We start from the raw sequence: 14,479 nt of genomic DNA, 5'->3' as shown, positions 1-14,479 counted from the left end.
TTGCTGTTGCTGGTGCTATTGCTGCTCCTCGTCTATGTCGTACGAGCCTTTAGTTGGGTTGGTGTCGCCCCGGAATTTGAACTTTGAGCTCAAATCCGAAAAATACTTCCCACACTTGGGAGGCTCTTCAGGCGCAACTAGTATATTAATCATTGATATTAATATGAATCCCGCATAGCTGTTAGCCTGTCCAACCTACCGAGATTTTGCTCTTTGAGAGCTTTAGAAAGGTTTACGAAGTCTTCGGCCGATTTGGCCTCATACGAGATCTTGACCTCGACGGCCCTCATATCTACATTATATGTTACCTTATCGTATACCAATTAGGATTATCAGAAAGCATACCTCTACCTAGTTTGGAATGGCCAAGATACGCAGAGGCAGAACAAGATTGTACCCACGAGAGTACAAACGGCTGCGTTCACAGCACCTGACCACCATGGTTGCCCGAGAGCACCGGCGGTGCGAGTTAAACCTCCATAGATAGAACTGCAAGGACAATCGTTCCAAAGCTGGGTAGTCTGTCCTTGGCCCCGATAAAGCGTTCTTGCCCAGTGGAATAACGTGATAAGAGCCTCCGGGTTGTTGTAGTCTTAGGAAGATCGAGCTATGGATGAGTGGGCTCGCGGTGGTTATATAGACGTTGGGAGGAGTGAAGATTGGATGACGGTGAATGTTGTTTACGGTGACGGTGGGGACAGTTTCCTAATTCAATGCAAATATTAGTGACCTGCTCTTGATGATCGCATCCACCGCACCTACTATTCACTTCCAGCTGCTCATTCCTTGTCACTTTCCTTCTTAGATCGCTCGTCAAATGAGTGCAATATCAAACAGGCTGTAGTCTTCATAGAGTGCAAAACATGGGCTGAGTGTTGTCCATAGTATCATGCTTCACCCAGATCTGGAACGCTACTATTAAATAGGGGCCTTACATATTCATCCTTAAATCACGTTATACAGCGTACACCAGTTAACAACTTAGTAGGGTAGATGAACATGCAGACATAGGATTGGCTATTTTGCAGGAGGAATTCCGCAGCTAAATCTACTGATTCTCATCATGGTGAATAACTTCCCTTCTTCCTACAATTATCAAGATGAAACAATCGCACTGATCTCCTCAACCTGAAGTACCTAACTTCTAGCTCTGGGCACCGGCCCAGCTAGCCTGAGGGGGATCGGCATATCTCCGTGAGCAAGCAGGATGCAGGTGGTCGCAAGGCCAATGGGGGAGAGCCCCCTGCTCACCTAATCAGGAATAGAGTGAGCAGCCATAATTAGATAACTCAGAATCACGGGGGAAGCCCGCTCTCGTTTCATGGCGGCTGCTCGTTGGCCATTACTCCATCCCCACCGATGAGGACATGGACCGTCCATCGACTGATAATCCAGCCAACCCACCCCATGGGGTGGTGATTCACCTGGGGCCCCGGAAGAACGCGGGTCAGTTGGTAAAGTGGCTCCAGATCAGGCGCCAACTATGGGGCGAAGATTGCGGAGACGGCGGGTTGCGACGGTTGCGGTGGCGATAGTAGACTGGAGAGAGAAAACCTAGATATCTGCTAATAGGGCTATCGTGATACAGTTCCTTTCTGTCCGGCAGTTTCTGGCGAGACATAGACATACCTAGGCAAATTTCTCACTGCCGGATCACGGGGTTGCAGGATGCCAACGCCACAAGCTATAAAGCGTGGACACTCCCAGGCTGGGCAGAAAGCATAATCCACGGAGGCAGCCGCTGCATGCCAAACATCGATAAAGCCACCTGGCTCCAGAACGCGACGCCAAGCTGCCAAGCAGATTCCTGATGTCAGTCGGGCTTATCCCCGCATTTTCCTCCAACCCGCAAAAAGCTGGAGAAGCTGTGGAGTCTTCCCATTCTACCAATCGACACTCTGGTGGCCGCTGGACGGCCGAGGCAGTTTTCCATTCCAAGCCGGCTATTGAGATCTTTGATGTCGGTATTCTTTTGCGAGATGCTCCTAGCCAATGGCCTATGGCCACCCCTAAACGAGCGGGTGTTGGAGGGGCTCATGGTGTTACGAGCATCCACCGCTAGTCTCTTCGGTGTTCACTTTCTGTATATAGGGGACCCCCACTCCCCTTGTTGTTTTAGAATGCGAGTCACTGAGGTTTTGCTCCCTCAATTGCAGTCATTTGCCCCATCTCCTCTCCCTATCTTCGTGGCACGGCCTGCACCGCAACAATGTCGCTTCCCAGCCCTGAGAAGCGCAGTCTCGAGAATATCGAAGACGTTAACCAACGTGCCCTCAATGATGTTGATTATGATGACGAATATACCTACAAAGAGCAGCGCAAGATTATCCATCGGATAGACCGGCGTCTAGTGACAATTACCGGTTTGGCGTACTGTGTCTCGCTGATGGACAGAACAAACCTGAGCATGGCAGCGGTTGCAGGGTGAGTTTTTCCAGCGCTTCTACTCTTCAATTGCCAACTAGGAGCAGCATGACGAAAGAGCTGGAGTTGGAAGTTGGAACGCGCTATGTAAGTATTGCATGTCCGCGTAGGAAGCATCCGACTAACACCAGTAGTCTATAATTGTGCTCATGTTCTTTGTCCCTTATGTGATTTTCCAACCTCCAATGACCATTATTACACGGAAGCTGGGCCCGACCCTTTTCCTGGGGACCATTGTGATATCATGGGGTGCGATTCTAGTTGTGAGTTGTTTGAATACGCGAGGAATATACATCTGCTAATGTGGCGGCTAGGGCATGGGCTTCACGAAAGATTGGAAACAGATGCTTGCTTGCCGTGTCCTCCTAGGTCTGCTAGAAGCAGGTTACTTTCCTGGATGCGTGTACCTCCTCTCCAGCTGGTACACTCGATGTAAGTCGTCTGCTACGATACTCTCGCCCTCTCGCTGACACCAGTAGTCGACGTCCAAAAGCGCTTCTCTGTTTTCTACCTTATCGGCTGTGTTGCTTCCGCCCTGGCCGGTATCTTGGCATTTGGTCTGATGCAAATGCATGGCATTCAGGGACTAGGTGGATGGCGATGGATTTTCATCATGGAGGGAGTGGTCGGTACACCCGCCCCCAACAGTAAAGACATGCACTGATGAAATCATCCAGATTACTGGAGCAATCGGTATCCTTACTATCATCTTCCTGGTGGACTTCCCCGACAAGGCACACAAGTCGTGGTGGTTCCTCAGCGAGAAAGAGGCCGCGTTCATCGTCCGCCGTATCAACCGCGACCGCTCTGATGGCGACGAAGAACCCTTTTCGCTCAAGAAATTCCTCTCCCCATGCCTTGACATGAAAATCTGGGGCTTTGCTATGATCTTCTTCTCGTCGACGACCGTCACTTACGCCATCGCCTACTTCCTCCCGATCATCCTCCAACAGGGAATGGGTTTCAGCGTCGGCGCCGCTCAGTGCTTAGTTGCACCTCCGTTCGGTTTTGCCGGAATCGTCATGTTTGCCGGCGCCTGGGTAGGAGACCGCTACCGCATTCGTGGGCCCATTGTGGTCTTCAACTCTCTCCTGTGCATCCTAGGTTTGCCCCTGATGGGCTTCGCCAAGGGTAACGCGGCGCGATACGTCGGCGTGTTCTTCGCCGTTGCGGGTGCCAACGCTAATGTGCCTTCTGTCATGGCCTATCAGGCTAACAATATCCGCGGGCAGTGGACTCGGGCGCTGTCCAGCGCGACGCTTGTGGGCTTTGGTGGTATCGGTGGTATTGTGAGTAGCTTGGTGTTTAGATCGCAGGATGCGCCGAATTACCGTCCCGGAATGTGGACGACTATCGCGTAAGTGCATCCTCCTTCCCGAGGTTGGAGACCTTGCTCATGAGTCTGCAGCTGCAATATCCTGATTCTGCTCATTGTTGCCTCTTTGAGCCTGTGGTTCCGCATCTGTAACAAACAGGCCGATCGTGGTGCAAGGGTTATCGAAGGGATTCCTGACTTCCGGTATACGCTGTAGAGGACGGATAATAACATGTCGATGTTTATGTACCATGCGATGTAAAATCATGCGGCGGTCGTTTCCTCTGTCGATAGCTATGGATACCTTTCTGGCGAGATCCCCAGGGGTCTGGTCGACCATATGATAATAGAACTGTTCGATCCCGTCATCGATGGATATTGCACGAGTGTTTCGGGGGACGTAGGGGCACACTTCCTTACAGATGACGTATGGCACAGTTAGAAGTCAAGGGACAATTGATATCCTACGTGAATGTATAGTAGGCTTACTTGGGTGTGCTGGGAAGGGATATGCTTGCATCTAGCCAATGAAGAATATGAAAATGGGATATGCGAAGTCGCCTGTTGGAGGGTTTATATCAAGGCTTGCCACTAATGAAGTAATTTTTATGCCATGTGATTTGCTCCATTTTTTTGTTGAAATGGCCGGAGAATCGTGTGACGAGATACCGGGTCCTGATCATAAGAGTATCGGACGAAGTGCGCCCGAGGAGAAACCCCCCGAGGATATTATCACAAAGCAGCATATCGAGCCCAGCAATGCGCCCTATTCTTCGTTCACAAGATTTCAGAAAGCACATATTGTATTTGCAGCATCATGGGCGGCTTTCATCGCTCCAATGACAGCGCATATATATTTTCCGGCCCTAAACACCCTGTCCCATGATTTGCACGTCTCAAATGGCTTAATCAATCTTACCATCACGAGTTATATGGTGGGGATCAAGGTTACTAGTCTTCTTTTGCGCTTACACTGACGGTGAAAAATTCTTAGATCTTCCAAGGCCTGATGCCCATGATGCTCGGAGGGTTAGCGGACCAGGCCGGTCGACGACCGGTCTTCATCGTTTGTTTGGCCATCTACATAGTGGCAAACATTGGATTAGCGTTGCAAAACAATTACATTTCGCTGCTAGTCCTTCGATGTTTACAGAGCGCTGGGATCAGTTGCACCATTGCGCTCTCATCAGGCGTCGTTGCGGATATTGCAATCGCCGCAGAGCGTGGGTCGTATATGGGATTTGTTAGTGGAGGGGCGAACCTGGGTCCATCAATTGGACCGACCATCGGAGGCCTACTATCACGGTATCTGGGCTGGAGAGCTATATTCTGGTTCTCGGTAATCTTGGCGGGTCTTTGCCTTGTCCAGTTTCTGCTTTTCTTCCCCGAAACGGGACGGAAAGTGGTTGGGGATGGCTCGATTCTGCCTCCAGGATGGAACAGACCTCTGGTCTACTGGTGCCTGAAGAAGAGAACTAAGAGAAACAATGCAGGCCATGCATTGGGACAGCAGTATAAACTCACTCTCTCCAATGTCTTGAGATCCCTATCGATCATGTTCGAAAAAGAGATTGCCATTATATTGATTGCAACTGCGATGGTGCAGATCACATTGTACGACGTCTGTGCGGCCCTCCCTTCAATGCATCAAGACATATACGGCCTCAACGATCTACAGATCGGACTGTGCTATCTTCCCTATGGGATAGGGGGCATACTCACCTCCTATGTGACTGGGAAGATGCTGGATTGGAATTACCGACGGCACGCGAGACGTAGCCCCGGGGGAGTTGAGAACTTTTCCATCGAGAGGGCCCGAGGAGAAATAGCTGTCCCATTATTGATTCTCGGCGCGGCCAGTACGACGGCCTGGGGGTGGACCCTGCATTTCCGGGTACACCTGGCCGCACCTTCGACGATCTTATTCGGGGTGGGATGGTGCACATCAGGTCTATTAAACATCTTGAGGACGTTGATGATCGATCTCTACCCCGATAACGCTACCGCGGTAACCGCGTCTGGTAACCTTGTGCGGTGTCTAGTTGGGGCTGGAGCTACGGGGGTGGTTGATCCGATGCTCCGGGCGATGGGACGAGGATGGTGTTTTACGTTGGTTGCAGCAGTCATGCTCGGCTGTGTGCCTCTTTTCTGGGTGGTGATGAGATGTGCACCTCGATGGAGAGGCGGTTAGGAGGTGATAGTATGGACCCTGGGGCGCGGAGTAGGTCGAGATTCCCCGCGGGTTCTTGTACATTGCTTTTCACGGAGTTGTAGCCCTCCTCCGATGAGCCCTTGCTGTCTCTTCTTCTTGTTCACTGCATACCTATTTGTAGGCGGTTAAATTATCTAGAAAATAAACCAATATGAATGAATCCATCGACTCACTGTCGGACAAATTTACTGGCATTGAATCAACCCTAACCACAATTTTCTAAACCAAAAAAAAAAAAAAAATCAAGTACGGTTTCCCGCGGAAAACTAGCGCTATCTGCGGGCGGCGGGCGCCTTGCCGCGTTCTGGCGCGTCTGCGGGGCGGTCCGGAGAAGGGCGGGCGGCGGTGATTGGGTCCGAGCAGTCGTTATCGGGGAGTTTCCCGCCGCCGCCCGCGGTATCACCACCGCAAATGACTCCGGCTTTTCTTCTTCCACTTCTTATTTCTTTCTGGCTTGTCTTCTTCCTGTTCTCTGCTTCATCCTGGTTCAGTTCTATCCCCTCCCTGTCTTCTCTCTCATGCGTTGAGTGTGGTGGCCATTGGATCACTTCGTCTGCTGTCCTCTATACCTCCAATTGGATCTACCCCACGCTCTCCAGATTCGCCATGGCTGCGTCCTGGTGCGCCCTGAGGGGCACTCGTCAGTTGGCTCTTCGCTCGAGAGTGCGCACTACTGTGGCGCCTGTCGCTCTGCGGAGAGCCTCTCCTTCGGCCCCTGTCTTTGCCTCCTACCGGGCTATGCATACCGCACAGCAGCCCGCTCGCCGACCGGTCTATACCAGCTCGGTTGCGGACCATGGTGTCCCTCACCCCCCCGACCTCTTCCAGCCCCTCGATACCTTCCCCAGACGTCACATTGGCCCATCGCCAGACGCCGCGGAGCAGATGTTGGCTACTCTGGACCCTCCGGTGGCGTCCTTGGACGAATTCGTGAAGCAGGTGCTTCCCGCGGATATCCTCTCCAAGAAAGATCTGAAGGTGTCGGACCCTCATAGTTCCGCCAAGCTCGATCGCTCCAGCGTGCACGGTGGGGTGGGTGAGACGGATATGCTCAAGCTCTTGGATACCTACCGGAAGCAGATTGATGTCTCCGGAAAGACATACATTGGTGCTGGTTATTACCCGACCATCGTCCCTCCGGTCATTCTCCGCAACGTTCTGGAGAACCCTGCTTGGTACACCAGCTACACCCCCTACCAGCCGGAGATCAGTCAGGGTCGTCTGGAGTCGCTCCTCAACTTCCAGACCCTGACCGCCGACCTCACGGGCCTTCCTTTCGCCAACGCCTCCGTCCTCGATGAGGCTACCGCCGCCGCCGAGGCCATGACCATGTCTCTGGCCACTCTCCCCATGGGCAAACAGAAGAAGCCCGGCAAGTCCTACGTCGTCTCTCATCTCTGCCACCCTCAGACTGTGGCCGTCATGCGTTCCCGTGCCGAGGGCTTCGGAATCAACCTCGTAGTCGGAGACGTCCTGGCCGATGACTTCAAGCTCGTCAAGGACCAGGGAGACAACCTGATTGGTGTTTTGGCTCAATACCCTGACACTGAGGGTGGTGTGTACGACTTCCAGGCTCTGGGTGATGCTGCACACGCCGCGGGCGGTACTTTCAGTGTCGCCACTGACCTCCTCGCTTTGACGCTCCTGAAGGCTCCCGGCGAGTTCGGTGCGGACATCGCCTTTGGAAACGCCCAGAGACTTGGTGTCCCTATGGGATACGGTGGTCCCCACGCCGCCTTCTTCGCCTGTGCCGATAAGTACAAGCGTAAGGTCCCCGGCCGTGTGGTTGGTGTTTCCAAGGACCGTCTGGGCAACCGTGCTCTGCGCTTGGCCCTCCAGACCAGAGAACAGCACATTCGCCGGGAGAAGGCCACTAGCAACATCTGTACCGCTCAGGCTCTCCTGGCCAACATGACCGCTATGTATGCCGTCTACCACGGCCCGGCTGGTCTCAAGGCCATTGCCCAGCGTATCATGTCCATGACCACCACTCTCCAGACTAAGCTGGCTGCTATGGGCTACAATGTCCCCGTCAAGACCAACTCCGCCGACGGTGGCGCCATCTTCGATACTGTTTGTGTGGAACTGTCCAACAGCCAGGAGGCTGACGCCCTGGTCGCCGCTGCCCGCGAGCAGAAGGTCTTCGTCCGTCGCGTGTCTCCCACCAAGATCGGTATCTCCCTCGACGAGACCGTTGGACGCGAAGAGGTCAAGTCTCTTCTCCAGGTGTTTGCTACTCATGCCGGCAAGGGCGAGGTTGCCTTGGAGCCCGCGCTGGGTGTCTCTCCTCTCCCTCCCAGCTTGGAGCGTACTTCTCCCTACATGACCCACCCTGTCTTCAACACCCACCACTCCGAGACGGAGATGCTCCGTTACATTCGCCACCTTGAGTCCAAGGACCTCTCCCTCGCGCACTCTATGATTCCTCTCGGTTCTTGCACCATGAAGCTCAACGCAACCTCGGAGATGATCCCCATCTCGTGGCCCGAATTCTCCCAGATGCACCCCTTCCTCCCAGCGGATGTTGCCAAGGGGTACACCCAAATGATTGATGACCTGGAACAGCAGCTCGCTGACATCACTGGCATGGCCGAGGTGACCGTGCAGCCCAACTCGGGTGCTCAGGGTGAGTTTGCTGGTCTCCGCGTCATCAAGAAGTACCAGGAGGCCCAGGGTGATGCCAAGCGCAATGTCTGCCTCATCCCCGTGTCTGCCCACGGAACCAACCCCGCCAGTGCTGCCATGTGTGGCATGCGTGTCGTCACCATCAAGTGCGACACCAAGACCGGTAACCTCGACTTGGCCGATCTCAAGGCGAAGTGTGAGAAGCACAAGGATGACTTGGCCGCCGTCATGATCACCTACCCCAGCACCTTCGGTGTGTACGAGCCTGGCATCAAGGAGGCTTGCAACATCGTGCACCAGCACGGCGGACAGGTTTACATGGACGGAGCCAACATGAACGCTCAGATTGGTCTGTGCTCCCCCGGCGAGATCGGCGCTGACGTGTGCCACTTGAACTTGCACAAGACCTTCTGTATTCCCCACGGTGGTGGCGGTCCCGGTGTTGGCCCCATCGGTGTCGCCGAGCACCTCCGTCCCTACCTTCCCTCCCACCCGGAGAGCGAGTACCTCCAGTCCAAACGGTCTGAGAGCTCCTCTCCCCCTATCAGTGCTGCCCCCTGGGGTAGCGCCAGCATCCTGCCGATCACCTTCAACTACATCAACATGATGGGCTCCAAGGGTCTCACTCATGCCACCAAGATCACCCTCCTCAACGCGAACTACATCCTCTCCCGTCTGAAGGAGCACTACCCCATCCTTTACACCAACGAGAACGGCCGCTGCGCCCACGAGTTCATCCTCGACGTGCGCAAGTTCAAGGAAACCTCCGGTGTGGAAGCCATCGATATCGCCAAGCGTCTCCAGGACTACGGCTTCCACGCGCCGACCATGTCGTGGCCCGTGTCCAACACGCTGATGATCGAGCCCACCGAGTCGGAGAGCAAGGCCGAACTCGACCGGTTCTGCGACGCCCTCATCTCCATCCGTCAGGAGATTGCCGAGATTGAGAGCGGCGCCCAGCCGCGGGAGGGCAACGTCCTCAAGATGTCTCCTCACACTCAGCGCGACCTCCTCGCGACGGAGTGGAACCGCCCGTACACCCGCGAGCAGGCGGCGTACCCGCAGGAGTGGCTGTTGGAGAAGAAGTTCTGGCCTTCGGTGACCCGGGTTGATGATGGTGAGTTCTACCCCTGACTACGACTTGTATTAGAGCATTACGCTAACGGAGATTGCAGCCTTCGGTGACCAGAACCTCTTCTGCACGTGTGGACCGGTGGAGGATAGCGAGTAGATATGATACCCATGTGATTCTTTAATGGTTGATGTGTATATTTTCAACACCGTCGGTTGGATGCTTGTCAGATTCAACATGGTCATGATAGATGGCGTTTGGGAATAATTCATGATGTTCATCTGATTATCTGTCTGGCTGTATATGAAGGGCGTAGTTGTACCTCGGCCCATGCAATGATAAGAGAGTAAGTACTACGTATCGAGAACGCGGATCCTGCTTATCTTATCAGCATATCGACGCTAACCCGATCGGGAGTCGGAGATGGCCGCTGTCCGACAACAAACTGTCCATTTTGATCTTCTCCTCACCACATCTCCGCATTCCTCCCGTCTGTATATAAGGTTGGGTCAGCGTCGCGAGTTCGTTCGGCTTGGTTTCTTGGAGTTTGGCTTTTGGTTCTCTTGTCTCGGCTCTATATACTTGCTTTTTCTGTTGTCTTCCTGTTGTCCTGTTGTGCGACATAGACCATTCAGACCATTCGGGGGTGATCCAGGTACGCATATTTCCCCTGTCGATCAGACCAGCTATTCTGCAGCTAACATGATCTACGTCAGTTTGGTGTTTTCTGCCGCGTTGATCTCATTGACACTGACCTTCGCTTGTGCGGAGTGTACCTCCTGTCCGGTGGCCACCATGTCACCAACATCCACCGTCTTCTACGGGACCTTCATTGACCTCCCCCGCACCAAGTCCAGCGATAAACATGTGCTCTCTATCCGTCACGGTGCCATCTGGGTATCCGCCGACGGTACAATCGAGGGCGTAGACTTTACCGTCGCCAACGACCGTGACCTCCGCACTCTCATCCGTCGGAAAGGATGGACAGTACGAAACGACACTCACACCTCCAGCCTCAAGTCCAAATCCCAAGCAAAAGTGCACCTCATCCGCGCCGAAGCCTCTCAAAATGAGTTCTTCTTCCCCGGCTTCATCGGTATAATCCCCATCCCTCCTCTCTTCACCTCCACCCTCCAACTAACACCAACCCCTAGACACCCACATTCACGCCTCCCAATACCCCAACGCCGGCCTCTTCGGCTCCTCCACCCTCCTCGACTGGCTCAAAACCTACACCTTCCCGATGGAAACCTCCCTCGGCAACCCGTCCATCCCAAGCCTCCCCCCAGCAAGCGCCTTCCGCGTCTACAACCAAACCATCACGCGCACGCTCTCCCACGGCACCACCTACGCCGCCTACTTCGCAACCATCCACGTACCCGCGACCCAACTCCTGGCTAGCCTCTGCCTCCAACGCGGCCAGAAAGCCCTCATCGGCCGCGTCTGCATGGACAACCCGACCTTCTGCCCGGAGACCTACCGCGACGCCTCCGCCGAAGCGACCGTCACACAAAACGAGGACGTCATCGCCCACATACGCGCCATCGACCCAGCAGGCACCCTGGTCAAGCCGATCATAACGCCGCGATTCGCGCCGACCTGCACCGCGGCCGCCATGCGCGGACTCGCCGACCAGGCCGTCCGCCACGCCAGCGCCGACGGCGCCCCGCTGCACATCCAGACGCACATCTCTGAGAACCGCTCCGAGGTCGACACCGTGCGCGAGTTCTTCCCCGAGCAGCGGGACTACGCCTCCGTGTACGACGCGTGCGGGCTGCTCACGCCGCGGACGATCCTCGCGCACGGCGTCCACCTCACCGCTGCGGAGCACGAGCTGATCCGTGCGCGCGGCTCCAAGATCGCCCATTGTCCTGCGAGCAACTCGGCGCTGGGGTCCGGGTTGTGTCCTGTGCGGAGGATCCTCGATGCGGGGGTGACGGTGGGGCTCGGCACGGATGTGTCCGGTGGGTATAGCGCGAGTGTGTTGGAGGCGGTGCGGCAGGCATGTTTGGTGTCACGGTTGGTGCGGTTTGCGGAGGAGGTGGAGGTTGGCGTGGCGGAGGAGGAAAGGGCCCGCATGGTGGTGAGTGTTGAGGAGGCGCTGTATTTGGCGACGCGGGGCGGCGCGATGGTCGTCGATGCGGCGGACGAGGTCGGTGGGTTTGAGGTCGGCATGCGGTTTGATGCGCAGTTGGTCAGGCTGGGTGCGGCGGTTGGGAAGAGGGGCGCTCGGGAGGAGAGCCCGGTGGATGTGTTTGGGTGGGAGTCGTGGCACGAGAAGGTGCACAAGTGGGTGTGGAATGGGGATGATCGCAACGTGAAGGCCGTGTGGGTGAATGGGCGGTTGGTGCATAGTCGGGGTGATGTTGGGGAGGTGGGCGGGCGGCTGTTGCGGTGGGTGCTGGGCCTGGGGGTTGTGGGTGTTGGGGCGCTGGTGGCCTGGAGATACCGGAGGTAGTACAGCTTACGGCTTATACCTTGCATTATGCGCATGTATGTCAGTCTACAACCTAACCTTCGTGTATATAGTCATGCTTATATTCTGCTAATGTGTATACGAATTCCTGGCGACTCGCCCCGTTCACTGGAACAGCTCGATGCAGTCGAAGACCTATCCAGTTAGCGACGTACCAACATGGCCAACATGGTATGAGGTATCTTACAAAGTTCGGGCTCAAGAAGTCGTCTCCTGAGCTGCCAGAGATGACATTGATCGTGATCTATCCATATTAGCCACGCCTCCTGCCGGCAATCACAGCACTTACTGTGTTGGTCCCAGCGACAATCGTGCCCGCGGGGATAGACACATCGTACACCTCTCCCAGACCGCGGTACGCACCACGGGTCACACCGCGGGAGTTGAGGTTGGTCGGGGCGGAGGGTGCTGACCCAGTATAGCTATTGATCTGCACACGGACTGTCAGCCTTGTGCCAATATCACAGGGAGAGATAAATATTACTGTCGCCTGCGGCCGACCACCGGCAAAGGAAAGCGTCGTCCCGATGCGCAGCGTAGCAGCGCCTGTCTGTGAAGATGTCGCGGTGAACTTGATTGTCACCGGGTTGTTCACATCCTTGAAGAGCGCCATGGGGAAAGACCCGACTGAGGAGCTGCCGACGGTGTACGTGATGGGGCCCCAGCTGGACATGCGCGAGTCGGACGGGTGCATGCGGAGCTGATTGGCGGCGTTCAGGAAGCCGGTTGGTCTGGCTGTGTCAACATTGTTCCATAGTACACATGGAAAGAAAAAAGGTCAGCCTTACTGTCCGTCCCAGTCGCCGATCTTGAAGATGGTGGTGCCGGTCTTGACGGAGCCGGAGATGTTCTTCGTCGTGGAGGATCCGGCGGTCACGGTCACACTGGTGCTGGCAACCTTGTACTCGCCCTGATAGTAGACCATCGTGTAGGTGCCGGGCTTCATGGCGGGTGACGTGAAGCTGCCGTCGGAAGCAGTGTAAGTCCAGTACTGTGCGGCGTCATTGTACCTTGTTCACCGTCAGCTATTGGATAAGTGCTGGCTGAAGTTGGGACTATACCAATGCACGACCCATTTAAAGCTGGAGTCGGCGCCAGATGCCTTTCCGGTGACTGTTCCACGGCCACTGGCGGCCACATATCCCTTAATGCCGAGGTTGGCAAAGAACGAGGTGTCAATATTGGTGCTTGGGGTTCCGCTGCGACTGAAGTACATCGAGTACGGGCCGTGGAGGCCCATGCGATAGGATTCGGTCTGAACGTGGCCGGAGTTCTGTGGTTGTTAGATCTGTGCAACGAGCGAAGTGCCTCAAACATACCATGTACCAGTAGAGGGCATTGTAGCTACCGCCGTTGTTGCTGTTGATGTCGCTGTGAAGGATTAGCTGTGTGGCTGCTTATCGGTATGGACGAGATACTCACCGGTGGAAAGGTCCGCCGGACGAGGACTCGTATTGATTCAAAATCATGCAGACGCGAAGAGAGCTGCTCGAAATGCCTGTATCTGTCAGTACTGGACTGCAACGTCTTGCTTGGCTTCTTACAATGTCTCTGGTCATCGATAAACCGCTGGCTAGAGTAAAATTTGCTCCTGGTTTCGCCGTCGACGAGGAACTTGTTTCCGTTAGATGGGTCGAATGTCGTTTGAGGGTTTACGTACCACGTCCGAGCCCTCAATTGCCGTACCACCTGAGGTGTTGGAGACATCCCCGAAGGGCTCCTCGTTGGGGAGGAGATCGGAGTTGAGACGCGCGATGAATCGCAGCTCACCGATAGATGGTTCTTACATGATCAGAAAGGTTACTTATATGATAAAACACCATCTTACCTGCAGTAATATATGTCGCCATATGGATGATGGGGTCACCGCTGTGGACGACCATATAATGGGTCAGTGTATCGGTGTCGCAGGTCACCTTGATATAGTCGCCTGGGCGAGTCAGCTTAAACTCCCTAAGCATGCCATCTCACTCACCATCCTGTACAGCAGACACGGTGGCTGTTCCCAGACCAGATCCGATGTGACTTCCTTGGCTTTGATACTGCAGCTCCGAGCCATAATAGTTGATTGAGGTGATGTCACAGCTGGTGCGACTGACGGTGAACTTCAACGGGTTTGGAGATCCAGCATCAATGGTATAAGAAGAGGAAGTAGTGGTAAGGCCAAAGGCTGCAGAGGCAACCTTGGCCCACAGAGGGAGCGATGACAGGAGCAGAGCCTTCGATAACATAATTGATCGGATTTTTAACGACTCGCTCAGGACTGAGGTCCGCCTGGTCGATCCTTTAAAGATATACGTCTATTCACTACGGCACACGGGGGGATTCTTCAGCAGTATATGAAACAAGCCTCAC

General features: G+C 54.7%; 5 protein-coding genes across 5 annotated transcripts; 4 read left to right on the top strand and 1 right to left on the bottom strand.

Moving 5' to 3' along the window:
* Positions 1 to 2,209: 2,209 nt before the first annotated feature.
* BDV59DRAFT_204893 (putative phthalate transporter) lies at positions 2,210 to 3,956 on the top strand (the record flags this gene model as incomplete). The annotated part of the gene is made up of 7 exons (XM_073694544.1): positions 2,210 to 2,424; positions 2,472 to 2,511; positions 2,559 to 2,687; positions 2,739 to 2,856; positions 2,904 to 3,049; positions 3,102 to 3,781; positions 3,833 to 3,956. 7 exons carry the CDS (start codon positions 2,210 to 2,212, stop codon positions 3,954 to 3,956), a joined length of 1,452 nt encoding a protein of 483 aa, XP_073544643.1.
* A 355-nt stretch (positions 3,957 to 4,311) lies between these two features.
* On the top strand, positions 4,312 to 6,119 carry BDV59DRAFT_185671 (MFS transporter). Its single transcript, XM_073690893.1, has 2 exons — positions 4,312 to 4,674; positions 4,734 to 6,119. Exons 1-2 carry the CDS (start codon positions 4,381 to 4,383, stop codon positions 5,928 to 5,930), a joined length of 1,491 nt encoding a protein of 496 aa, XP_073544642.1. The 5' UTR covers positions 4,312 to 4,380; the 3' UTR covers positions 5,931 to 6,119.
* A 438-nt stretch (positions 6,120 to 6,557) lies between these two features.
* On the top strand, positions 6,558 to 9,807 carry BDV59DRAFT_195381 (glycine decarboxylase subunit P; the record flags this gene model as incomplete). The annotated part of the gene is made up of 2 exons (XM_073692554.1): positions 6,558 to 9,693; positions 9,752 to 9,807. The coding sequence occupies 2 exons, from the start codon at positions 6,558 to 6,560 to the stop codon at positions 9,805 to 9,807; spliced, it is 3,192 nt and encodes a 1,063-aa protein (XP_073544641.1).
* Positions 9,808 to 10,135: 328 nt separating this feature from the next.
* Positions 10,136 to 12,242, top strand: BDV59DRAFT_102160 (chlorohydrolase family protein). Its single transcript, XM_073686450.1, has 3 exons — positions 10,136 to 10,303; positions 10,365 to 10,744; positions 10,803 to 12,242. The coding sequence occupies exons 2-3, from the start codon at positions 10,444 to 10,446 to the stop codon at positions 12,104 to 12,106; spliced, it is 1,605 nt and encodes a 534-aa protein (XP_073544640.1). The 5' UTR covers positions 10,136 to 10,303; positions 10,365 to 10,443; the 3' UTR covers positions 12,107 to 12,242.
* Positions 12,230 to 14,355, bottom strand: rglA (putative rhamnogalacturonase B; the record flags this gene model as incomplete). Its single annotated transcript, XM_073692553.1, has 12 exons — positions 12,230 to 12,259; positions 12,312 to 12,368; positions 12,414 to 12,554; positions 12,609 to 12,855; positions 12,913 to 13,134; positions 13,186 to 13,397; positions 13,444 to 13,495; positions 13,547 to 13,622; positions 13,669 to 13,738; positions 13,785 to 13,906; positions 13,953 to 14,054; positions 14,100 to 14,355. 12 exons carry the CDS (start codon positions 14,353 to 14,355, stop codon positions 12,230 to 12,232), a joined length of 1,587 nt encoding a protein of 528 aa, XP_073544639.1.
* Positions 14,356 to 14,479: the final 124 nt, after the last annotated feature.

The sequence above is a fragment of the Aspergillus ambiguus genome (assembly GCF_047715705.1).
Source record: "Aspergillus ambiguus strain CBS 117.58 unplaced genomic scaffold BDV59scaffold_37, whole genome shotgun sequence".
NCBI lineage: Eukaryota > Fungi > Ascomycota > Eurotiomycetes > Eurotiales > Aspergillaceae > Aspergillus > Aspergillus ambiguus.
The sequence above is the reverse complement of the archived record's forward strand: the minus strand, read 5'-3'. Positions and strand labels throughout refer to the sequence as shown.